The 26,625-nt window shown below is 40.2% G+C and overlaps 1 protein-coding gene and 1 long non-coding RNA gene across 4 annotated transcripts in view; one reads left to right on the top strand and one right to left on the bottom strand.

The window, feature by feature from the left end:
• The window catches only part of SEMA3B (semaphorin 3B), a 60,296-nt gene extending 41,648 nt beyond the window's left edge, over positions 1 to 18,648 (top strand). For both annotated transcript variants that reach the window (XM_056525181.1, XM_056525180.1), the window contains exons 7-18: positions 2,446 to 2,565; positions 2,949 to 3,091; positions 3,220 to 3,337; positions 4,172 to 4,241; positions 5,899 to 6,043; positions 6,126 to 6,345; positions 6,421 to 6,512; positions 6,751 to 6,792; positions 6,883 to 7,040; positions 7,213 to 7,268; positions 7,610 to 7,749; positions 15,619 to 18,648. In XM_056525181.1, the coding sequence (XP_056381156.1) occupies positions 2,446 to 2,565; positions 2,949 to 3,091; positions 3,220 to 3,337; positions 4,172 to 4,241; positions 5,899 to 6,043; positions 6,126 to 6,345; positions 6,421 to 6,512; positions 6,751 to 6,792; positions 6,883 to 7,040; positions 7,213 to 7,268; positions 7,610 to 7,749; positions 15,619 to 16,098 (1,784 nt within the window). In that variant the 3' untranslated portion in view covers positions 16,099 to 18,648. The remainder of the gene's footprint in view (positions 1 to 2,445; positions 2,566 to 2,948; positions 3,092 to 3,219; positions 3,338 to 4,171; positions 4,242 to 5,898; positions 6,044 to 6,125; positions 6,346 to 6,420; positions 6,513 to 6,750; positions 6,793 to 6,882; positions 7,041 to 7,212; positions 7,269 to 7,609; positions 7,750 to 15,618) is intronic.
• The window catches only part of LOC130276182 (uncharacterized), a 158,810-nt gene that overhangs the window by 76,042 nt on the left and 56,143 nt on the right, over positions 1 to 26,625 (bottom strand). The window lies entirely within an intron of this gene.

Genomic DNA, 26,625 nt, shown 5'->3' with positions numbered 1-26,625 from the left:
GTCGGACAGCCGTTGACTCTCCAGGCATGCTGGGAGTTTTACAACAGCTGGAGGCACCCTGTTTGGGAATCACTGGCGTAGAATACCCCTATGTCCACCCCTATGCAATCCCTAATTTAGGCCTCAAATGCGCATGGCGCTCTCACTTTGGAGCCCTGTCGTATTTTAAGGCAACAGTTAAGGGTCACACATGGGGTATCGCCGTACTCGGGAGAAATTGGGCTTCAAATTTTGGGGGGTATTTTCTGCTTTTACCCTTTTTAAAAATGTAAAGTTTTTGGGAAAAGAAGCATTTTAGGTAAAAATTATTATATATTTTTTTACATATGCAATAGTCGTGAAACACCTGTGGGGTATTAAGGTTCACTTAATCCCTTGTTACATTGCCCGAGGGCTCTAGTTTTCAAAATGGTATGCCATGTGTTTTTTTTTTGCGGTCCTGGCACCATAGGGGCTTCCTAAATGCGGCATGCCCCCAGAGCAAAATTTGCTTTCAAAAAGCCAAATGTGACTCCTTCTCTTCTGAGACCTGTAGTGCGCCAACAGAGCACTTTTCACCCCCATATGGGGTGTTTTCTGAATCGGGAGAAATTGGGCTTCAAATTTTGGGGGGTATTTTCTGCTTCAACCCTTTGTATAAATGTAAAACTTTAGGGAAACCAAGCATTTTAGGTAAAAAAAAGTTGTTGTTTTTTACATATGCAAAAGTCGTGAATCACCTGTGGGGTATTAAGGTTCACATTACCCCTTGTTATGTTCCCCAAGGGGTCTAGTTTCCAAAATGGTATGCCATGTGGTTTTTCTTTGCTGTTCTGGCACCATAGGGGCTTCCTAAAGGTGACATGCCCCCCAAAAACCATTTGACGCTTCTTCCGTTCTGAGCCCTCTACTGCGCCCGCCGAACAATTAACATAGACATATGAGGTATGTGCTTACTCGAGAGAAATTGGGTTTCAAATACAAGTAAAAATTTTCTCCTTTTTACCCCTTGCAAAAATTCAAAAATTGGGTCTACAAGAACATGCGAGTGTAAAAAATGAAGATTTTGAATTTTCTCCTTCACTTTGCTGCTATTCCTGTGAAACCCGTAAAGGGTTAAAACGCTTACTGAATGTCATTTTGAATACTTTGGAGGGTGCAGTTTCTATAATGGGGTAATTAATGGGGTATTTCTAATATGAAGACCCTTCAAATCCACTTAAAACCTGAACTGGTCCCTGAAAAAAAGCGAGTTTCAAAATTTTGTGAAAAATTGGAAAATTGCTGCGGAACTTTGAAGCCCTCTGGTGTCTTCCAAAAATAAAAACTCATCAATTTTATGATGCAAATATAAAGTAGACATATTGTATATGTGAATAAAAAAAAAATTATTTGGAATATCCATTTTCCTTACAAGCAGAGAGCTTCAAAGTTAGAAAAATGCTAAATTTTCACATTTTTCATGAAATTTGGGGATTTTTCACCAAGAAAGGATGCAAGTTAAAGTAGAATATGTCACGAAAAAACAATCTCGGAATCAGAATGATAACTAAAAGCATTCCAGAGTTATTAATGTTTAAAGTGACAGTGGTCAGATTTGCAAAAAATGGCCGAGTCCTTAAGGTGAAAAAGGGCTCAGTCCTTAAGGGGTTAAAGGGGTACTTTGCTGGAAAACTTTTTTTTTTTATCAACTGGTGCCAGAAAGTTCAACAGATTTGTAAATGACTTCTGTTTAAAAATCTTAATCCTTCCAAGACTTAACTGCTGTGTGCTCCAGAGGAAGTTCTTTTCTTTTAGAATTTCCTTTCTGTCTGACCACAGTGCTCTCTGCTAACACCTCTGTCCATTTTAGGAACTGTCCAGAGTAGGAACAAATCCCCATAGCAAACCTATCCTGCTCCGGACAGTTACTAAAATGGACAGAGATGTCAGCAGAGAGCACCGTGGTCAAGCAGAAAAATTCCAAAAGAAAAGAACTTCCTGTGGAGCATACAGCAGCTGATAAGTACTGGAAGGATTAAGATTTTTAAGTAGAAGTAATTTACAAATCTGTTTAACTTTCTAGCAGAAGTACCCCTTTTACTTTTCCTCTCACAGGTTTTGATAAACCTTCCCCTTAGTGCGTATAAATAATGGGGAGATTCATCAAGACCTATGCTGAGGAAAAGTTAACCAGTTGCCCATGGAAAACAATCAGATTGCTTCTTTCATTTTGCAGAGGTCTTTTCAAAAACAAAAGAAGCGATCTGATTGGTTGCTATGGGCAACTGGTTTACTTTTCTTCTGCATGAGTTTTGATGAGTCTCCACCTATGTGATATGTTGCCAATATACAAGTAGTGCATTGCTTTATTATCATCCAGGACTGCACCGCCTATATATCAATGATAACATTTCTGTGCAATAATGTTATCCTACATTCCTGACTGATTTAACTATTTCTGCTCTGGTTCTTGGTTTTGTACAGGAGATGAACTCTACTCTGGGGTTGCCACTGATCTTATGGGACGAGACTTTACCATATTCAGAAGTCTGGGCCGGAGACCCCCCCTTCGCACTGAACAGCATGACTCACGTTGGCTGAATGGTCAGTTGTAATCTTCTATCTTTACTGCAATATTTACAGACCATATCAGCATTGGTTATGTATAGAGTACTGCTGGGAGGGTAATGTGGCCCCAAGACGAGTCAGATGCAGGTTACATATAGGGGCGGTGAAATACTGGAATGTGACTGATGCAGTACTAGAGAGCAGTCTGAGATCACCTCACTATGGAGTGGGTACTGAAGAGGCTCTTACTTGGCTGAGTACTATATGGTGGTATGGGGGAGGGGCTGTAATTGTATGAGAATAATCAGGTCATAACATGGATAATCACAAATCTTATAATCAAATAGATAAATCTTGTAGGGTAAGCTCCTGCAGTTCTGTAAGAAGCTCTTTGTAACACTTCCTTTTTGCCATTTCAGAACCCAAGTTTGTTAAAGTTTTCTGGATTCCGGAGAGTGAAAACCCAGATGATGATAAAATCTACTTCTTCTTTCGGGAGACGCCGGTAGAGGGTCTAGGAGGGGTTAAACAGTCTTATGCCCGGATAGGGCAGATCTGCCGGGTAATTACTTTATAGTTAATCTATAGCTAATCTGTAACCATGAGGGTTTCCCTCCCACTCTTCTGTACTTTCTTCTTGTATGTCATTTGTGGTCATCATAATTTATCAGGGTTTACTGTGTCTTCTAGAATGACATGGGTGGCCAGCGAACCTTAGTGAACAAATGGACCACGTTTCTTAAGGCGCGCCTCGTGTGCAGTGTGCCTGGGAAGGACGCAGGTGGCGACACATACTTTGACGAGCTCAGTAAGTATTTATTGGTTATTTTGGATTTGTTAGCAGTAACTATGTAATCTGATGCTGCGAGGACACGGCTGACAGGTTTTATGGTACCGTGGTTAAGTATTATTTATATTATTACGTTATTTATGCAGCACATAACCACAGCAGTACATAGACATAAGGCATCGACCACACTACTCAGAACAAATGACAATCTAGAATAGGAGTCTTCAACCTGTGGCTGTGACACTGACCTCAAACTAGGAGTGATAATTTCCCAAAACTTGGCAAGCCACATGGTTGAGACCTATAAAAGGGGCAACTAAAAGATATGAAGGATAGGGAAAATGCAATAAAAATAGGAAATGTATTCATTCACTATGGTAAAGTCATTGACAGTAGTTACCTCCAATGAGAAGATTCAATCACAGATTTTTAATGTACAATTTTTATTTAAATATTTCCTTTCTGGAGATGAGCGAACTTACAGTAAATTCGATTCGTCACGAACTTCTCAGCTCGGCAGTTCATGACTTTTCCCGCATAAATTAGTTCAGCTTTCAGGTGCTCTGGTGGGCTGGAAAAGGTGCATACAGTCCTAGGAGACTCTTTCCTAGGAAAGTATCCACCTTTTCCAGCCCACCGGAGCACCTGAAGGCTGAACTAATTTACGCAGGAAAAGTCATCAACTGCCGAGCTGAGAAGTTCGTGACTAATCGAATTTACTGTAAGTTTGCTCATCTCTACTCCTTTCACATTATAATTTTTCTGCTTTGACCTCAAAATTGCTGTAAGATGCCAGAAAAGATACACAAAATCACATGACCAACTCACAATGTTTGTGTTTCTCTCTTCTAGAAGATGTATTCCTGCTGTCAACTCGAGACAGAAGGAATCCCCTGATATATGCTCTATTCTCCACCTCAAGGTAAGATGACAGGCATTCAGTCAGGAATCAATTTTAGGGCTCATTCACATTAACGTCAGTCCCCGTTAATTCATGCCCGTTCTCAAATCCATTCTTGTGTTTTGCAAACAGCTTGCAAAAGGCTGTAAATGAATCCCATTGATGTCAATGGAATTTTTTTTTTTTACAGGTCTTTGCTAGCTGTTTGCACCCATTTGGTTCCTAATCCGTTATTTTTGTTGGCATGCAGTATTTTTTTCCCATCAAAAATAACGGAATAGAAATGGATTATAAATTTAGCATTAAAGTCTATGGAAAACAGATAAGCTATTAATGTCATCTGTTTGCACACGGTATTTAATATGCGTTTTTGAACCATTATTACTTCTGAGCATGCTCAAAAGAGGGACTACTACTCCCAGACTTGTTTCCATGATGGGAGTAGTAATAACCCTGGCTGCGGGTGGCTGAGTAGGCTACATTAGTGCTTCTACTACTTCCCCCATCATGGAACAGAGTCTGTTCCATGTTGGGAGTAGTAGTACAGGGGCTGAGGGATTGATCACACCAGGCCTCACTTTGAGATGCAATCAGAAGTTATCAATCAGGGAAGCAGGCAGCATGCTCCACTCCCCTGCGATGTATGTAGTGCCTTTACTTTCATTTTTAAATCACCTGCCGGGAGCCCTAAATGGCCGGCACAGAGTGGCCATCCAGGGCTCCCAGCTGGGTTTTTAAAGTGAAGATTGTGAGTGCGCACCGGGTGCCATATGTATAAAAAGTGCTGTGGGGGCAAAATATATAGTGCAGCGGTAGGGGGGCAGACATATAGCAGCGCTGTACTACTAACCCCAACATAGAACATACTCTGTTCCATGATGGGAATAGCAGTACACAAACTACAGTAGTCTCCCCAGCGACAGCCAGCAGAACTACTACTCCCATCATGGATACAAGTCTGTTCCATGATGGAGACAGTAGTAGTCCCGGCTGAGGAAGTCTGCAGTAGGCTGTCTTTTCATACTAACGGATGAAAAACTGACGCAAAAGGATGCCACTAAATGGCATCCCTTTGCATCAGTTAGTAGTACGGTCCGTTTCTGCAGCATTGACGAATGAATAGCGGGACGGGGGACAACGACCGTGTGAACCTAGCCTTATTGCAACCTGTATGATACTCCACAGTTGCCTTCTCTATTCCGTTGGTGGAGTCACTGTGTACATACACTGACTATCCATAACAATAAAACCTAACATTGAGTAGGGCTCCACTCCTGCCAAGAAAAAACTGCTCTAACCTGCTGAGACACGGACTCCTCAAGACCATATTCAGGTGTTCTGACATATCTGGCCCCAAGTCATTAGCAGCTGATCCTTTAAGCCCTGTAAGTTATGAGGCATGGCCTCCACAGATAAGACCTGTTTCTCTGCACATTCCACAGATGCTTGTTCAGACTGTGAGCTGTAAGCGGTTTTAATGATATGGCTGATTGGTGTACATTAGTAATACTTGTACTCATCCTGAATTATATGCTGCAGGTAAATTCACTATTCTGCTGGTCCAAGTCATTGTATTCATACCTTACTTATTCTGTACGGATCCAGAGTAAATAGAATACTATACTACATTACTTATCTTGTGCTGAATCCCGAGTTACAGCCTGTATTTCTCCCATAGTTCTGTGTTCCGTGGTACTGCAATCTGTATCTATACCATGAATGACGTCCGCAGAGCTTTCTTGGGACCCTTTGCCCATAAGGAGGGACCCAACTACCAGTGGGTGTCCTATCAAGGCAGAGTGCCCTATCCTCGCCCAGGAATGGTAAATGTTCAGATAGAGATGAACAGAATTCTGGAACTGTGGTTTTATAGCTGTCACAATAAATGGTCTCATTTGTTTCTAGTGCCCCAGTAAAACATTTGGGAGTTTTGAATCCACTAAGAACTTTCCAGACGATGTGCTGCAGTTTGCACGAAATCATCCGCTTATGTTTAACCCTGTAACTCCTGGGACTGGGAGACCAATCTTCTTGCACAGTCATGCTGACTTCACCTCCACCCAGCTTGTTGTAGACAGGGTGACTGCTGCTGATGGAGAGTATGATGTCATGTTCATTGGCACAGGTGAGGCATTAGGCCACAGTCTCTATGTCAGTAATGTCTAATAGTCCATATGACACAATGGTTTCTCTTTAATAGATGTGGGCACCGTGCTAAAAGTGATCTCTGTGCCCAAACAGAGCTGGAACGAGAGGGAAGAGCTGGTGTTGGAGGAGCTTCAGGTCTTCAAGGTAGGAGAAGATCAAAACAATGACAATGCAGTATTGTTTACAAAGGCTGCAATACAACTAAGCCCCTAAGTCTAGGGAGGGCCCCACTCCAGATTAGTGATAAGACAAATGTCATGGTCATAAACATATTAGTGCATGCTTTAGAGAGAAATCATCATATATGGTAGTTTGTGTGATGTCACTGGTTATTGGTGCTTAACATCATCTCATATGAATGCATCTTTCTCTCTTTGAGCAGAATGCGGCCCCTGTCACGAGCATGCAGATTTCATCTAAGCGGGTAAGCTGAAGAAGAAAAAAAAACTCTTTGCAAATTTACAAGTCAATGTTTGTTACTCTCATCTTGACATTATGTTTACTTTATCCATAGCAACAACTGTATGTAGGATCTGCAAATGGCATCTCCCAGGTGCCTCTGCATCGTTGTGGTATCTATGGAAAGGCCTGTGCTGAGTGCTGCTTAGCCAGGGATCCATATTGTGCCTGGGATGGAGCAAGCTGTACCCGCTACCTGCCCAACACTAAAAGGTAAGAGAGACCCTTTTGAAGACAAGTATAACAGCACCTGCTCCCACAGACCCTTCCCAATATACTTTAAATAATACTCCAGTTCCTGTGTCCCTGCCAGGGCAGATAGGCTACTATAACAACCAAGGTCTAAAATATGACATGAAACATGTACTCATTATGTTATACACAGGAGGTCTCGTCGTCAGGACGTCAGGAATGGAGATCCTAATTCACTGTGTTCTGGAGGTAATTTTTGTGTGCCCCTGCTACAGGATAAGTGTTACTAGCTCTATTAATGTGTTATTAGCTCCATTACAACACCTGACCGGAGCTATAGGTAAATCAGAATAAGCTTGTGGAGAGGGCAGCCATATCCAGGTGGGTTGCGTGCGTCATCTCTAAGGCTGCACCATCACTGACCCAATTAGTATTAGACAGATGACAGACGTGCTGTTCTGAGAGAGTGGGGAAGTAATTTTTGTGCTTGTTTACTTGTGAATGATAGATTTATAACCTTGTGCAGAAAATGTAATAGATACCTTTTGTTTAGTCTCATTACCATCTAAATATCAACTTTTCCCACACAGAGCAGCAGAGGCTCAGCATACAGAAGAAGCGCCTGTATGGAGTAGAGGGAAGCACAGTGTTCCTTGAGTGTCTCCCCAAATCTCTACGAGCTCAAGTTACATGGGTCCATCAAAAAGCTCCAGAAACACCAAGAAAAGAGGTAATAGATACAATCCCTCACAAAATAGAGGTGGATCTAGTTATTGACTAATAAGAAAGAAGAATTCTAAAACTGCTTTAACTTTTCCCTTGTAATTTCAGTCAGTCATAACATATCCTGCTTGGGTTGAAGTTATTAAAGGGGTACTTCTGTGGAAAACTTTTTTTTTTTTTATCAACTGGTGCCAGAAAGTTAAACAGATTTGTAAATTAAAACAAAGATTAACCACACCTCAAGAATACTACCCTAGGGTACACAGTGAATAATTGTTTGAGACGTAAAGTTTTGAAAAAAAGTGCAGATTTTATTAAAACAATAAAAACCTAAATGGTTAAAAATATCAGAGCAATGTCAATGTTATCTTAAACTGTCATTGGGCCCTAATGACAGATTTAGAAAATATGAATATATGTATAGCAACCACCTAATATAGAATAATCTATAGATGTAAAAAACAAATGCAATTTTTCAATGATATATAATGATCCTGAGTCGACTATTAGTCCGGCACCTATGATGAATGAAAAAAAGGGCTGATAGTCCGGCACTTGTAATGAAAAAGGCAAAGTCACTTGATGGACTGATGTACAGGTGTATAAAAAGCTGCCCACAGTTGTTAGACAAATGCAAAGTTCAACCTCACCCTGGCTGCTGGTCCCGTACTGCGACGGGCCGATAGTTGAAATTCTTGTGTTGGCTGCAGCAATCCTGGCGTGAGAGCCTGGATGGATATGGGCTCCGGCAGGAGACTCTCTCGGGAACGGTCCGTGGTATCGGTAAATACCTGGATGTGTATCGGACCTTCGCTGGAGAGATCGTGGCTGGGTTCTGGTAGTGCAGGCAGCAGGTTGGTAATGCGCTCAGTAGAAGAGGATGTTTGATGAATGCAGCAAGTGGTGCACAAAGTTCTGGTCCGGTTTCAGTCTAGGTGGTGCGTGCAAATTGTGCTCTGTTCAGATTAGATATCAGCCTAGACGCGTTTCAGGGTGCTAAAAACGACCCCTTCCTCAGTAGGCGAATGTAGGAAATAATGAATGTGCAGCCTTTATATGGTGGGTGCACATATGTTCTTGATTAATGGGACAAAAAGAACCTGTGGAGTGGACTTGACAGCAAAAACCTGGTAAGTGGACCAACTTGGAACACTGAATTTGAATCTACTATTAAATGAATAGTTATCATCCCTTAATCTTTCTATATCTCTTAGATGTTCAGTATAAAACAGATTAGAAAATATAAATCCATATACATTTATCAGTGTTATACTCGAATTGTCAAATCTAGCTATTTTTTGGTTTCACATAGTAAAACCTTCACACAAAAGAGAACTGATGTGTTGAGGAAACAGGTGGCACTCCAACATAGGTAACGCATGGAGACATCTGAGGTGTGAATTGATGAAGTCAAGAAGACATGTTTGTGAAAAATGTATATAAGTATGTAAATATGTTTGTAAAAGAAGAATCCTGTATATAGGTGTGTGAATGAGATCAAAAGGAATGTTATGAGAAAAAAATAAATAAATAAATAAATTAAAATAAAATAAAAAATAAATAAAATATAAAATAAAAAAATAGATATATATAAAATAAAGCAGAGAATAAAAAATAGTAAATAATATGTAAAATAAATATAAATTAAAAATGAGTGATGTGGTGTAAACTGAGGTGGATGAAACCAAGAAGATAATAGTAATGTGAATTAATGTGAGAGTGTTGAAGATATGTGACCAGTGAAAAAAGTTGATAGTGAATGTAAAGGTTTTGAATGGGGAAATTGTAGTGGAATTGTAGTTTATTTAAGAATAAATATATATAATAAATGAATGAATATTATATATATTTAAATTATATTAATAAAAAGAATAGGAATGTAAAAAATATACAAAATAAAAAGTAGTAAAAATATACAAAAAATAAATACAAATTGTGGTGAAAATGAAATAAAATCGGATGAAATACGTGTGAATGCATCATTGTGAATCAGTAGTCATAACATACTTTTATCCAAAAATACAAAAGACATAGCCATGATTATAAAACTCCGGAGAACATATAATAGAGACCTGTCCTGGAACCGACAACCGCCGTGATTGGAACAACGGCGGGCGTCGGTGCCATAGCAGGTCTCTCAGAGAAAACCAAATAATTCAAAGCTGGAATTCAGCCCTTTGGGCTCTATAGTATCAAATTCGAAAAAATTTTTGCTCTCTGCTTTGGACATTCTGAGCATGAAACTTCCTCCCCGCCAATCTTTCTTAATGATTTGAAAACCTGCAAATTTTAAACTGGATGGATCCTTTTTGTGTACTTTTGCAAAATGGGCAGATAAGGGGTGTTTTTGTTCTCCCTTTCTTATATTGTTAATGTGCTCAGCTAGTCTAGTTTTTAATTGTCGCTTCGTCCTTCCCACATATTGTTTGTGGCACCCGCATTCCAGAATATATAGGACCCCTTTTGAATTGCATGTAATACATTCATCTATTTTCCACTTATATTCATTCACTGTGGAATGAATAGTGGTTATTCTTCTAACATCCTTGGATGTTGTACATCCACTACAGGATCCTCAGCGTAAAAAAAAACCTTCATATCCATCCAGGATTGAGTTTTAATGAATTTGGTGGGAGGTTTAATAGATGGAGCTACTGTGATACCTAAGTTGGGAGCTCGTGTATATATAATCGGAGGATGTTGAGGTATAGTATCACCAATTGTTTTATCCTGTTTCAAAATTTTCCAGTGTTTTTTTATGATTTGTTCTACCTTCATGTGAGTTGTATTAAAGGGCAGAACCAATCTGTATTCTGGAATGGATGTTTTTGTGTTTGACTCCTGAGGAATGAAAAAATCTTTCCTATCTAAACCTTTGATTTTTTCTAATGAATTTTGTAAGACAGCTTGTGGATACCCCTTTTCTCGGAACTGACTGGACAATTGGTCTGCTTCTTCAAGAAATTTACCATTGTCGGTGCAGTTCCTTTTTAAGCGGAGGTACTGACCTCCAGGGACATTAAGTAGCCACCTGGGTAAATGACAGCTCTCAAAATCAATGTAGCTATTTTTAGCCATGGGTTTCCTGAAGGTGTTGCATTTTAAACCACCATCAAAAGCTTTAATTTCTAGATCCAGGAATTCTATTTGTGAACTACTAATCGTGGAAGTGAAAACTAAATTAAGTGAGTTGATGTTTAGATTATAAATGAAGTGATTAAGATCTTCTAAAGACCCCTGCCAAATTAAAAAAAATGTCATCTATATACCGCCGCCAGAGCACCAGGTCCGTGCCAAGTTTGGGACTGATGGTATTGTCCTCCCAAGCCGCCATGAAGAGATTGGCGTAACTTGGCGCGAACCTGGTGCCCATGGCGGTACAGGTTTGCTGTAAATAATAATCACCCTCAAAATAAAAATAATTGTGAGTGAGAATGAAATAAATTGCCCGTGTTACAAACTCCACCTATTCTAACTTGATGTTTCCTCCTAATAGACATTTTTTGACCGCTTCTATACCCTGGTCATGTTGTATTATGGTATAGAGGGAAGATACATCAAGTGTAGCCATGATGTGGTGCCCCTCCCAAGGGAAGGCCTCAACCATGGCCACTACTTGAGAGGTATCTTTGAGGTAAAATTTAGTTTGTTGTACAAAAGGTTGTAAAAATTTATCTACGTACTGGGATAGGTTCGATGTTAGGGAACCTATCCCAGATACGATCGGTCTACCCGGTGGGTTTGTTAGATTTTTATGAGTTTTGGGTAAATTGTCCAGTCAGTTCCGAGAAAAGGGGTATCCACAAGCTGTCTTACAAAATTCATTAGAAAAAATCAAAGGTTTAGATAGGAAAGATTTTTTCATTCCTCAGGAGTCAAACACAAAAACATCCATTCCAGAATACAGATTGGTTCTGCCCTTTAATACAACTCACATGAAGGTAGAACAAATCATAAAAAAACACTGGAAAATTTTGAAACAGGATAAAACAATTGGTGATACTATACCTCAACATCCTCCGATTATATATACACAAGCTCCCAACTTAGGTATCACAGTAGCTCCATCTATTAAACCTCCCACCAAATTGATTAAAACTCAATCCTGGATGGATATGAAGGTTTTTTTTCGCTGCGGATCCTGTAGTGGATGTACAACATCCAAGGATGTTAGAAGAATAACCACTATTCATTCCACAGTGAATGAATATAAGTGGAAAATAGATGAATGTATTACATGCAATTCAAAAGGGGTCCTATATATTCTGGAATGCGGGTGCCACAAACAATATGTGGGAAGGACGAAGCGACAATTAAAAACTAGACTAGCAGAGCACATTAACAATATAAGAAAGGGAGAACAAAAACACCCCTTATCTGCCCATTTTGCAAAAGTACACAAAAAGGATCCATCCAGTTTAAAATTTGCAGGTTTTCAAATCATTAAGAAAGATTGGCGGGGAGGAAGTTTCATGCTCAGAATGTCCAAAGCAGAGAGCAAAAAAAATTTCAAATTTGATACTATAGAGCCCAAAGGGCTGAATTCCAGCTTTGAATTATTTGGTTTTCTCTGAGAGACCTGCTATGGCACCGACGCCCGCCATTGTTCCAATCACGGCGGTTGTCGGTTCCAGGACAGGTCTCTCTTATATGTTCTCCGGAGTTTTATAATCATGGCTATGTCTTTTGTATTTTTGGATAAAAGTATGTTATGACTACTGATTCACAATGATGCATTCACACGTATTTCATCCGATTTTATTTCATTTTCACCACAATTTGTATTTATTTTTTGTATATTTTTACTACTTTTTATTTTATATATTTTTTACATTCCTATTCTTTTTATTAATATAATTTAAATATATATAATATTCATTCATTTATTATATATATTTATTTTTATTTTATTTATTTATTTTTAAATTTTTTTTTATTTTTTATTCACAGACACTCACTACAATTTCCCCATTCAAAACCTTTACATTCACTATCAACTTTTTTCACTGGTCACATATCTTCAACACTCTCACATTAATTCACATTACTATTATCTTCTTGGTTTCATCCACCTCAGTTTACACCACATCACTCATTTTTAATTTATATTTATTTTACATATTATTTACTATTTTTTATTCTCTGCTTTATTTTATATATATATATTTTTTTATTTTATATTTTATTTATTTTTTATTTTATTTTATTTTAATTTATTTATTTATTAATTTTTTTTTTTTCTCTCATAACATTCCTTTTGATCTCATTCACACACCTATATACAGGATTCTTCTTTTACAAACATATTTACATACTTATATACATTTTTCACAAACATGTCTTCTTGACTTCAATTCACACCTCAGATGTCTCCATGCGTTACCTATGTTGGAGTGCCACCTGTTTCCTCAACACATCAGTTCTCTTTTGTGTGAAGGTTTTACTATGTGAAACCAAAAAATAGCTAGATTTGACAATTCGAGTATAACACTGATAAATGTATATGGATTTATATTTTCTAATCTGTTTTATACTGAACATCTAAGAGATATAGAAAGATTAAGGGATGATAACTATTCATTTAATAGTAGATTCAAATTCAGTGTTCCAAGTTGGTCCACTTACCAGGTTTTTGCTGTCAAGTCCACTCCACAGGTTCTTTTTGTCCCATTAATCAAGAACATATGTGCACCCACCATATAAAGGCTGCACATTCATTATTTCCTACATTCGCCTACTGAGGAAGGGGTCGTTTTTAGCACCCTGAAACGCGTCTAGGCTGATATCTAATCTGAACAGAGCACAATTTGCACGCACCACCTAGACTGAAGCCGGACCAGAACTTTGTGCACCACTTGCTGATTCATCAAACATCCTCTCCTACTGAGCACATTACCAACCTGCTGCCTGCACTACCAGAACCCAGCCACGATCTCTCCAGCGAAGGTCCGATACACATCCAGGTATTTGCCGATACCACGGACCGTTCCCGAGAGAGTCTCCTGCCGGAGCCCATATCCATCCAGGCTCTCACGCCAGGATTGCTGCAGCCAACACAAGAATTTCAACTATCGGCCCGTCGCAGTACGGGACCAGCAGCCAGGGTGAGGTTGAACTTTGCATTTGTCTAACAACTGTGGGCAGCTTTTTATACACCTGTACATCAGTCCATCAAGTGACTTTGCCTTTTTCATTACAAGTGCCGGACTATCAGCCCTTTTTTTAATTCATCATAGGTGCCGGACTAATAGTCGACTCCGGATCATTATATATCGTTGAAAAATTGCATTTGTTTTTTACATCTATAGATTATTCTATATTAGGTGGTTGCTATACATATATTCATATTTTCTAAATCTGTCATTAGGGCCCAATGACAGTTTAAGATAACATTGACATTGCTCTGATATTTTTAACCATTTAGGTTTTTATTGTTTTAATAAAATCTGCACTTTTTTTCAAAACTTTACGTCTCAAACAATTATTCACTGTGTACCCTAGGGTAGTATTCTTGAGGTGTGGTTAATCTTTGTTTTAGTTCTTACCCATTGGGATTGGTGGGGATCAATCCTTTAACCACAATAACCTCGAATACCTGGTTGTGAGCTGCACACATTTTTCTAATTCAGATCTGTAAATTACTTCTATTAAAAAAATCTTAATCCTTACAGTACTTTTTAGGGGCAGAGGAAATGCTTTACTTTTTAGATTTCTCTGATGTCATGACTACAGTGCTATCTGCTGACCTCTGCTGTCCATTTTAGGAACTGTCCAGAGCAGCATATGTTTGCTATGGGGATTTTCTCCTGCTCTGGACAATTTCGAAAATGGACAGTAGAGGTCAGCAGAGAGCACTGTGGTCATGATATCAGAGAAATCTAAAAAGTAAAGCATTTCCTCTGTTGTATATAGCCCCTAAAAAGTACTGGAAGGATTAAGATTTTTTTAATAGAAGTAATTTACAAATCTGTTTAACTTTCTTTCACAAGTTGATTTAAAAAAAAAAAAAAAGTTTTCCACGGGAGTACCCCTTTAAAGCCAACACAGCCCTCTTGCTCATACCAAATTCTAAGGGTCAGTCCAGAAGTTAACATTTCTACTGATCATTTTCATCTGCCACCACTCCCTCGGTGTCCTGGTAGCTCGCTCCACTCCTCTACCGCCTCCTGCTCTGGCAGCGGTCGGCATGTCACACTGAGGCTCAGAAAATCACCAGCCACAGTGATGTCCTGCCTCGGTCGGCAATAGGCTGAGCGGCATTGTAATGAATTGATCTAGGCAACCAAGCCGGGGCTCATTGCATCATACTGCCACTCAGCCGATCACTGGCTGAGGAGGGACATCGTTGTGGCAGGCGATTGCTGAGCCTCAGTGTGACAAGCTGACCACGGCTGGACCAGGAAAAAGATGGCGGCGGGGTAGCAGAGCATGATACCGGGACTCCGAGGGGGCAGGTGAGTCCTGTTAATAGTTTTCATTTCAGGCAGCCCAGGCATTATAGAATTTTTTTTTTACCATAAAACTTCTCCTTTATGGTCTATTCACATGTACAGTATTCTACGCAAATTTGATGCACAGGATTTTCTGCTGCAGGTTTCAATGTAAACGAAATTACTAAACACAGCTTCAAATCCTGCTGCGCATCAAATCTGTGCAGAATACTGTACATGTGAATAGACCCTTAAGTAACATTTAGTAGCTTTAGCTTTATGTACTTTGTAGTGATTGTGACTTTTCTTGAACCACAGGTATAGTCACTTCCAAAACCGCAGTCGCAAGGTCTTATTTTCTATTTTTGGCTCTCAGTTTGGTGGACCTCCCTTCTGGTTACTGCTTTCTGTTGCTTTAGTGTAAAAATTTAATTTTTCCTTCCCAGGTGCAGTTTGATGAACGAGTGATAAAGACGGATCGTGGCATTCTCCTGCGCAGTGTAATGCGTCGTGATGCTGGCATTTACCTCTGTCACTCCTCGGAGCATGGGTTTACACAGCTATTACTTCAGCTAAATCTAGAGGTCATTCCACCTTCTCGGGCTGAGGAGTCATTGGTTGGTCACCGTGTGCCACAGATGAAATGGTACCATGAGTTTATGCGGCTCGTTCAGCAGCCAGGCTCAAAAGGAGAGCAAATGTGTGAAGAGCTATGGGCTCGTAAGGGCCGGACATCCCACCCTCCAGGGCCCCAGGGTGCACCACAACTACCAGCATCTAAGGGTCCTGGAAGGCCACTGCCTCCACTTAATATGAAAGCAAAAGCACAAAAATGGAAGCACCTGGAAGAGAAGATAAAAGTGCGAAGTCGCCGGACGCATGAACATCAAAGGGCTGAACGTGGACCGAGGAGTGCCCCAAGTTAGGTGGTTGCATCTCTTGCACATATGAACATTTAAACTGTACATGGAGCCATTGCTGGTAGGGGGCAACCTTTTGGGAGGGGCAGATGTGCTGTTTATCACTGTAATGCAATGCAATGTATCATTGTTCTATAACCCTGTGGCCTACCAAAGAGTACTGCTCCAATAACTTCTGTTCAAGGTGGGAATACAAAATTGGCATACATGAGCTCAACCCTCTGTTCACCCTACAGGTTCCCTATTTATGAGCACTCCAATCACCTTATGGTACCCGCTGTTTTGTTACGCAGCCTGCAAACGAAGGGTTCTACCCCGAACTGGTCAATATTTTGCAGAATACAGAACCCAATTTTACAGGCCCACAGCTGGATCTCAGCATTGGACTTGGCACTGTTACCTCCTGACATATTCATTCCAAGACTAAATCAATGTTTATTAAGGGAATTTTCTATTCTGAAGAAAGAAACCCAAACGGTAGAAGCATGACTTCAATGACAGATATGCACCATCTGTTGTGGATTTCACCGGGAACCGGAAACTAATGCTTTGCATAAAAGATATCACTAACTACAGCGCGCATGGCCACCTACCATCTACACTCATAACTGTCCTCTACATGTGTGTGCCTTATCTGGTAACATGACAATGGGAAGAAATGTATTAAATATTACTTTAGTGACATTTTTAAATTCAAAGAGAAAAAACATCACAAAACTGACTCCAAAAGTGGCAGGATTTCAATTAATCTCTTGCAAGTCTATAAAAATGTATTTTAAAGGAAACCTTGCACATAGCCAACGTGAGGGCAGGATAGTGACTGGGTCTAGGTAGTAGACCTGAAGAAAACAAAAAGGTGAAAGGCAGTGGTCTGCTCTCGTGAATACTGACGGGCTGTATGCCCCACATGCAAGTTGATCATTCCCTGTGGTTCCACAACATTATGGACTGCTACACAGGCTCCATGACTGGCCAACCACTGAGATGTGGTTTGTCTGCATATGTCCAGGTTCACAGTTCTTGTAAGCATATGTTACTGTTCAAGCTAGAGACACTAAGTGCCGAAAACCCTGTTTTTTTTTATTTGTAAAATATAATTATTTATCTTAAATCAGCATGTGAGCTCAGTGCCATGCCCGCTGCCAGCCCTTCAGTCACTGATTAGATACAGTATACGTATATACACATATGGACCCTGATTTATCAATATGTGTGAGAAAAAGTGGAGAGATTTTACCCACAGCAACCAATCCCAGCTCAGCTTTCACTTTACTAGAGCTTGTTAAGACATGAAAGCTGAGCTGTGATTGGTTGCTATTAGCAAAGCCTCTCATTTTTCTCACACATAGGCCCTCATTTACTATTCTAAACCCAACTTGTTTTGTCGGTTTTTTTTGTCGCATCTTTGTCTCCGACATGTCGCAGACATCGTGCGCCAGTCTGCGACACAATGCAACATTTTTTCCCGAAGGACCAGATGTGGATTCTCCCAAACCCGAAAAAGGGGCGTAACCCGACATTTCTGAGCTTTCCCACGTATTTATAAAGGTTTCCAACCCGAATTTGTTGAATTGTTGTGGATTTTTTCCCGACAACTCAGAGGAGTTGGAAACCAAAACCAACAAAACCCACGTGCAACAAACAGGATGCGACATAATAAATATCAGGGGAAAAAAGCAGTCGGGTAAGAAAGCAAAATAGACTTACAACCCGATTTTCTAAGTAAATGAGGGCCATTGTGATAAATCAGGACCATGGTCTTGTGCATTTCATTCACAGAAATGATCCCAGTACAACGCATCAGTGTCCAATGATTTTACTAAGGCCTCAACCAGGTGCCCCAAGTACAGACAGAATATTATTTTTGTTAGTGTAAATATCTTTAAAATATAAATTAACACTTTCTGCTGCTAAAGGTCTCAGTGGCCAGTCCAGGCTGGTCATTGATACAGTCGGAGAAGAACTGGATAATACTGTGTGATAAAGAAAGAGAATTATTAAAGGGGTTATCCAGCAGGGGGTGGGGGTTAAAAATACATGTGTGTCTGTTGTGCCTATTACATTAAGAGAATTGTTTTCGGTCCGATTATGGCTTTTGGATGACCCAAAAACCCTTGTTGGCTCATCATGAAATGTTGCACTTCTAGATTCAACATGGCAGAACTGTGCCACAACAGCCTTGCCCACTCTGTGGGTGTCCCATGTTAGGTAATATATGCCCTGTCACTCCCCTAGTGGACACTTCTTACAGGGATGGGCTGAATATGAGCACAGAGGGTGAGAAAAACTGGTAAAGTCACATGGCGAAATTATGTTTTGGCTCTAAAATGACCACTGAACCGGGCTAAACGGGGCTCGTCAGTCATCAGAGGCTGAACGGACTACAAGACATCTGGTTGGTAGCACAAAAATGAAAACAATGGTATGCCTTCAGAAAATGTAATGAATGCATATTGGAATGGTGTATAACTTTTGATGGTGCATGTAATTACATTATATTTTAATTGGCCAGACTACCCCTTTAAGCTAACACAATAAAAGCAATTCTGTAGAAGACCAGTGAATTATTCTGGAACTGTGGTGGGTTCTATGGACAGTGTGAGCCTTAATACTGAACATAATCCTGTGCTGGAACATGACTGCATGTGATGATTTAGTCCTATCCCACATTATCAGGATCTTCCCACTCCCTAGATTATTATTTAGATCACATGCACAGTGCCAGAGGTAGCCGCAATCTCACATACAGCCTGAAGATGCTCATGTAGAGTGGTATGATTAGACAGACATATAGCCCACAGCCTTCTTACAAATTACCTAAAGCAGACGGGTGACTGGGATTCATCCTTTGTGGGAAACCGCAAGTCCCAGCATGAATTAACAGATTGCTTGGTGTCAGGTATCCACTTACCTATCTCAGTTAACGCATGAAAAACTTGCGTGAAAGCTTGGGGGTCCATCCTTTAAAGAACTAGCAATATCAGTATTACCTGCCTAGTGATAACTTGGCAGGTTCAACAGTAGATAAAGGGATATAAACTGAATAGGCTTGGTCTGGCACACATGATTCAATAACACTGGAAGTAGATATTTGGTGGTAAACATTCAGATCCTTTCAATGATAGATTTCAGAGAATATTTCATAACTGAGCCATTACTGAAACCTTTCATGTTCCTTTCACGAATGTCTGGAGCCCACTGGAGTCCGCATATGTCAGAATAAAGAGCTGGATGCAGTTCAAAGACAAATGTCTGGATTCAGAAGCAAGTCTGACTCATGCATGTTCACTTCAAAGGCAGCTCTGGACCTGACAAATACAGATCATCTTCCAAGAACATGTATGTGTGTGAACAGGAGAATGTGTGTGTGTCACAGCTCAGACATGCAGATAAGGGTGGCTGTATGCCATCACATGTGTACACTGTGCTAAAGAACACAGGTGCTGCTCCTATGTCGTGGACACAAACAATCAAGATGCACTGTGTGTCCTAGCACCTTACTCTCGCAGCTAGCATTAACCTTTTCAGAATTTGCCCCACCATAGTTTTAGTGGCACAATACCAGACTGGCTTGACTTTGATTCCCACACGCTTCAATGAATCTTGCATGTCTATAAACCTGTCCCCAGTTCACCAGCTGTTCTTCCATGAACCACATTTGGAGGGACTAACCCATGCATAGCAAAAATACCGAACAAGACCTCCCAAATGGAGGTGCTCTAAGCAAGTATTCTACCCATTACAACCTGGCTGTTGTCAAAGTTGCTCAGATCCTTATGCATTCCCAGTGTTTCTGCTTCCAACACATCGACTTCAAGAACTGTTTAGTATATCCAAATATTTGACATGAGCCATTGTCATGACTTGTTTGGTTGTTATATTGTTTGGTTTGAATAAGGCTTTTAGGCACCATGCACATGGCTATTGTCAGCTTGCTAAAAAGCCATACTTGTATGTGTGCCTTTAATTTTGACTGAGGTTTTTTTTTTTTTTTTAATCTTTTAACCCTAGAGGAAAAATTAGGTGCCTCAGAAAGGAAACATAATGGCAGCACACACGGCGCTGAACAGATATGTATGCTGCCATGTGCATCTGAGTCCAGACTGTAAACGCAAAAATCCGATTGACTGCTCAGTATTCTTTATTGTATGGCTATACATTTGAATAAGGGACATGAATCGCTGTGGGTTAATAATTTCCTGTAATTATCTGAACTATATAAAACAATCATTTATCAGTTGATAAAAGCGCAGAAAGACACAACTTGCAATTGGGCTATACCTCCATGTGACCCTATGGCAATATCCTGTGTCGAGGAATACTGACCGAATCAGTGTAACAAAACAAAAAAAAGAAAAAGATATGTTAGTTTGAAGAAGTCCAGACTGTAATTTCATAACTAAACATGCAACTGAAAACTGTGTTGCAAACATGAAGAAAGAGGTGAACTGTGACACACAAGCAGTAATGGGCATGAATGGAAACTGGTACAAAGATGAATAGAGCCCCTAGGACTAAGCTACAAGGAGACTTCTGCTATGTGTTGCAGTGCTGAAGTGTTGTACCTGAAAGGCAATGCAAATGTGGTACAAGAGCAAGGCATTCCAATAGCATCTATGTAAATTCATTGGGTTAAACACATTGGCCCACATTTACTAAGGCTGGTGTATCTTACACCACACACTGAATCCACTGCAGATTTGAAGTTGCAGAACCACAATTGCGCAGTTTTTTTTTGTAAAATCCTCAGTTGTGGATCTACAACCCAGATTTTACAACTTTAAATCCACAGCAGATCTGGTGTGTATGAATACTGTTTGCTATAACAGCCTCTACATACAGGGAACCAACTGAGCAGCATGGAGACAAGGGAGAGACCCCCTGCTGTCATTTTAACTTATTAAATTAGAGCTCCCAAACCCCGGAACTGCAGACATCGACGATTACGGTCATTGACTGTGAAGTGTAGGCTGTTAACAGCCGTCACTTACATTCTAGGAAGCGATAGCAACTCCTGCAGCAGCTTCATAGACCGATACTGTTCCATGACAAATATACGTCCTTGTGGTCCGATCAACCCACCCGTGAGATGTAATCGCAGGGTGCAGATTGGTTCTCAGGCCAGCCCGAGGCGTGTACCTTGGTGCAGGACGTGAGTTGGCAATTGATACAGCCTTACAATCTCATAGATCACTTAAATGCTGATATACTGCATTAGTGTGTGTGTGTGTGTGTGTGTGTGTATGTATATATATATATATATATATATATATATATATATATATATATACATACTGTATATAAAATAAAAAAAACATGTAGTATCCCCACATTCAGAATTGTCAAAATCACCACATTTCTGATCCCACAAGGTCAACAACATGAGTGAAAAAAGTTTTCAAGCACTCAAATTACAGATTTTCAGTCACATCACAGAAAAAAAATTATCATAAAGTTCATACGTCACAAAAAATGACCCTGTCTTAAGCTTAAAGATGAGGAAAAAATAAATTTGGAAAAAGGGCTGTCCAAGGTTTCTTTTGCAATTGCTACATCAATCAAAGTGGAATGGAGAAATACATTTTCCTAACAATTATCTTTAAAATGTAGCTTCCCTCTTCAGAATTGTGAGGCACCCTGGCTCTCCACAGGAACAGGGTGTGTCCACCCCAGCACGGAGAGGTGGCCAACACGGCCTCTCCATGTATCTCTATAGTAGAGCCGGAGATACAGCGTTCAGGTAATATATTTTGGCCTAAAGACCCAAAATGTCCTCTATGGCTCCTTAGATGCAAATATTTATAACAATTGTTATATATATTGGCAGCAGTTAAAGCTATAACAATCCTACATACTTGGCTACACCCCCAACCCACCAACTTTCTGTTTAGTTATAGAAAAACTGACATTTGTAATAAAGATGGACTGGATGAAAATCATTTTTGCATAAGGAAAAATGTGTAAAACGTTTTAGAAGTTTAGTAAAGTTTCATAGACTTTTTACCAAGCCAGACCTGATCATTGATTAGAGTGATTCCAACTTACAATGTAGTACCTGTACATGAATGAAACCAGGGTGGGACTCCACCCCTTAAGGTCATGCGCCATACATTTACGGTGCGGCTGTGACAAGTGCGCAGGAGCTCCGCTCGCTTAATTCGCAGCGGGTCCCGGCGGCTGTCAGCAGCCGCGGACCCGCCGGTAATGGCGGACATCAGCGACTGCGCTGATGTCTGCCATTATCCCCTCAGATGCTGTGATCAATACAGATCACAGCATCTGCGGCAGTGTGACATTTAAAATGGATGATCTGATCGCCCGCGGCTCTGCTGCAGAAGCAGAAGACCCCAGGAGATGGACGGAGGCAGGTGAGGGGACCTCCGTCCGTCTCCTGGGGTCTTCTGCACTGATCTGCCTTCCAGCAGACGAGAGCAGAAGATCGCCGATAATACTGATCAGTGCTATGTCCTATAGCACTGAACAGTATTTGCACAGTATTTGCACTCTAATGATTGCTATAAATAGTCCCCTATGGGGACATAAAAAGTGTAAAATAAAATGCTTAAAAAGTTTAAAAAACGATAAATAATAAACATATTTGGTATCATTGTGTGCGTAAATGTCCAAACTATAAAAATATAATATTAATGATCCCTTACGGCGAACGGCACAAACGTGAAAAAAAAAATACTGTAAAGTGTACAGCGTGAAAAAGAAACCCTCCCAAATTTGCAAAATTATGATTTCCGTTTAAATTTCCTTACACAAAAATAATGTTTTGTGTTTACCATACATTTTATGGTAAACTGAGCATTGTAATTGCAAAGTACAACTGGTTACACAAAAAGCAAGCCCTCATATGTGTCTGTGAATGGAAATATAAAAGTTATGGATTTTAGAAGGCGAGGAGGAAAAAATTAAAAGGCTAAAATAAAATTGGCAGTGTCCTTAAATGGGCACTGTCACCAACCTTTTTTTTTGATATGTTGTAGTACTCATGAACTACAACATATCTCTAATATACTTAAATTTTTTAATTTTTTTTTAAATTAAAATAATTTTATATTTGAAAACCGGCCACTAGGGGTCTCCCTCCTAGTGGCCTACTGCAGCCTGCCGTGACGTCACGACTGAATTAGGACCGATGCCGGCCGGGCAATCGATCCTCATTCAGTCGGCCAATCAGCCTGCGCTCGCTCCCTGCCTGTCAATCGGACAGGCAGGGAGTGAGCTGAGAGCCAGAGGATTTGTGCCCATTGGCTCCCTGGCCCGGAACGCCGGCCCTGCCTCCCAGCAGATGCTGCTGCCTCATGACCCTGCACCCCTGCCTTTTGGTAATTGATTTTTGGGGTGGGTTGGGGTGGGTAAAGTGGCTTGAGCGGCGGCAACGGGGGAAGGGGGGCCAATAGATGTCAGGGCAAGCTGGGAGTTGTAGTGGTGAAACAGCTGGAGGCACCCTGTGTAGATGAACTAAGGTCGGAAGTGTCTGCCCCAGCAGGCATCAGTGACGTTGTGCCTGCTGGGGAAGTCTGCCTGGTAGTGAGTACACTACCAGGCAGACAAAAAGGCTTTTTAATATAGTAAAAAAAAAAATTAAAGGAAGGGAGGGGGTTAGGGATAGATGGGCAATAGGCAGGGACAGGGAAAAAAAAAAAAAAAGGGATGGAGGGAGCTACTCTTTAAGGTCAAAATGGGCTGTGTCCTTAAGGGGATAAAGGGGTATTCCAATGAAAAACATTTTTTTTTTATATCAACTGGCTCCAGAAAGTTAAACAGATTCATAAATTACTTCTATTAAAAAATCTTAATACTTCCAGTAGTTAACAGTTGCTGAAGTTGACTGCCTCTGGAACTGTCCAGATTAGGAGCAAATCCCCATAGCAAATGCTCTGGACAGTTCCTGAGATAGAGAGAGGTGTCAGCAGAGAGCACTGTGGTCAAACAGAAAATAACAACTCAACTTCAGCAGCTGATAACTACAGGAAGCATTAAGATTTTTTAATAGCAGTAATTTACAAATCTGTTTAACAGTTGATATGAAAAAAAAAAGTTTTTTACTGGAATACCCCTTTAAGTTTTAAACTGACTAAATACTGTAATTGGACTTTGTGGTACTGTACTGGGTCAGAATACTGTGCTAAAGCCCCCCTGGTGATCTGTTCCAGTATGTAGTGCCGTGTGGACTTAAACAGTTGGATAGTTGGAATTTGCATCTTTAATTTCTAGAAGATCAAACACACAAGATAGCCTATCATTTAAGTGACGTTTGTGTCACCTTTTGCCTTTTTCTTGTGATGTTATGAAATGCTACTTATGTTGAACAAATTTAATAAAAAAAGAGAAAAAAAAAAAAAATGGGGGGACAAAATAGTCCCTATTTTGTACAAAAGCACAGCAGTCTTTTTTTTACTCAATAGGGTAGTATACACTGCATGAACCAATATATATATTTTTTTTGTATGAACAGATGTGAAGTGCATTAGAATGCAAGGCGTGAGGAGGACACTGTTGAGTAGCATGATGAGGTTTTGAGAAATAAAGAAGGGATTGGAGGTTTACCAGAGAAGACTTACATTATTGAGTGCTTTCTCAAACAATGTGTTTTTGTGTGTAGTGCAGCAATGTACACACAGCTTTGATGTAGTGATGTACTATGGGGAAAATCATCAAAACCTGTGTAGAGGAAAGGGGGTGCAGTTGCCCATAGTAACCAATCAGATTGTTTCTTTCATTTTAAAGAGGTCTGTGAAAAATGAAAGAAGCGATCTGATTGGCTGCTATGGACAACTGCACCACTTTTCCTCCACAAAGGTTTTGATAAATCTCCCCCATACTGTACATTTTCAATGAGTGTTTCACCCATCACTAGTGGGAGCTCACTGTATATAGATTTATACAGGCACTGTTGAACGCAATAATAAAAACAGTATACATTGAGCTTTCTCTAGTGGTGACTAAGAGAGACAGAATTTTAATATCTAACTTTTGTGTCATGGAAAGCAGGAGATATGGAGCTGGACATGAATCAGCACGTGTCCTACCATACTTCTTTTTCCACTACCTTCCCAGTCAGTACAGCATAAAGGGATACAATAAAAGATATTGTTTAAAGCCTTGTGGGTAAATGGGGAGAGGATCATTTCAATGCATTTGCCGAGCCCTTCTCCTATCCAGACCAGCTTGATTGACAGGAGTGCATAGAGGAAACCTTTACCCCCTCCCTGCGCCCAGATTAAAGTTCTTTTTTGCTCTATGCAGCATCACATAGAGCAGATAAGAACAGTGTGGGGGTGCTCTTCTCTTCAACTGACCGTTTCCAAGGCCAGGAGACCTGAGAGGTACTCCCTAGATGAAGGGAAAGGGTTATTGGCCAGGTCTTATGTTTTTTAACTTCATTCAAACACATTTATTGTGTTACCTTATAAGACTGCTCACACAGTGCTAAGGGCCTTTAAAAAATAGTTACTTTTATGTGGTATTGCAAATCGTTCACGTGCCATATGCTATTTAATCATTGGGCAGCACATAGCACAGTGTAAGCAGTCTCATAGAGTAAAACCTAAGGACAGATTCCCTAAGGGTAGGGTCACACATGACGCATCCACAAGGTATTTCATGCTATGGGAAATACACTGTGAATCTGCTAAAAGCATATGCACAGGGTACCCAGCCGCAGTCCTGTGTCTGCAGTAAGGAGGCTGGATTGCAGATTGGCACGCATCCGCACTATGAAATACGCTGTGGGTGAAGCATGTGTGATCCTACTCTAAGGAAATAAAGAAAAAGCACGCACATGCAAAAATAAAAATAAAAAAAAAGATGGTAGGGAAGATGTCACTAAATACATTTTACTAAACACATTTTGTGAAATCCTACTACTGTACATAGTTCTGTATAATCTAGACATCCTGGTTTTGTAATACACCGATGTGCAAGGGCTATTTTTTTGCTCCAGAGATTCTACTGTCGAAAAGAAACACATCATAACACAGAAAAATACAAAGCAACAAAAAATATTATGTATTATGCATCATAATGAAAAAAAATATTGTATTAATTTGTGGTACATCGTCACCCATCAACTAATATTCATAGATCAAGGTTGGGGATATAAAGTATTGCCAGGCACTAGTGACAGATATCAGATCAACAGTAGGATTCTCTGCACAGATGGAAGAGCAGAAAACACTCCAGGGCACTCCATCTTAATTAATACAGGTTTGGTAGTAAAATCCACTTTTTCATGTAAACAAAAAAAAACAAAAGATATTGGGGGAGATTTATCAAAACCTGTGCAGAGGAAAACTTGCCCAGTGCCCATAGCAACCAATCAGATTGCTTCTTTCATTTTTCACAGGCCTTCATAAAAATGAAAGCAGCAAGCTGATTGGTTGCTATGGGCAACTGGGCAAGTTTTCCTCTGCACAGGTTTTGATAAATCTCCCCCATTGTCCTGAAGAAGAACATCTCCACATCAGTGTCTATGCATGATTGTAATTATGGTACAACAGTGACACCTAGTGGTGATCAGGT

This window comes from Hyla sarda, chromosome 6 (genome assembly GCF_029499605.1).
Source record: "Hyla sarda isolate aHylSar1 chromosome 6, aHylSar1.hap1, whole genome shotgun sequence".
In the NCBI taxonomy this organism is placed as follows: Eukaryota; Metazoa; Chordata; class Amphibia; order Anura; family Hylidae; genus Hyla; species Hyla sarda.
Note: the sequence above shows the minus strand (reverse complement) of the source record. Positions and strands in the feature narration are given on the sequence as shown.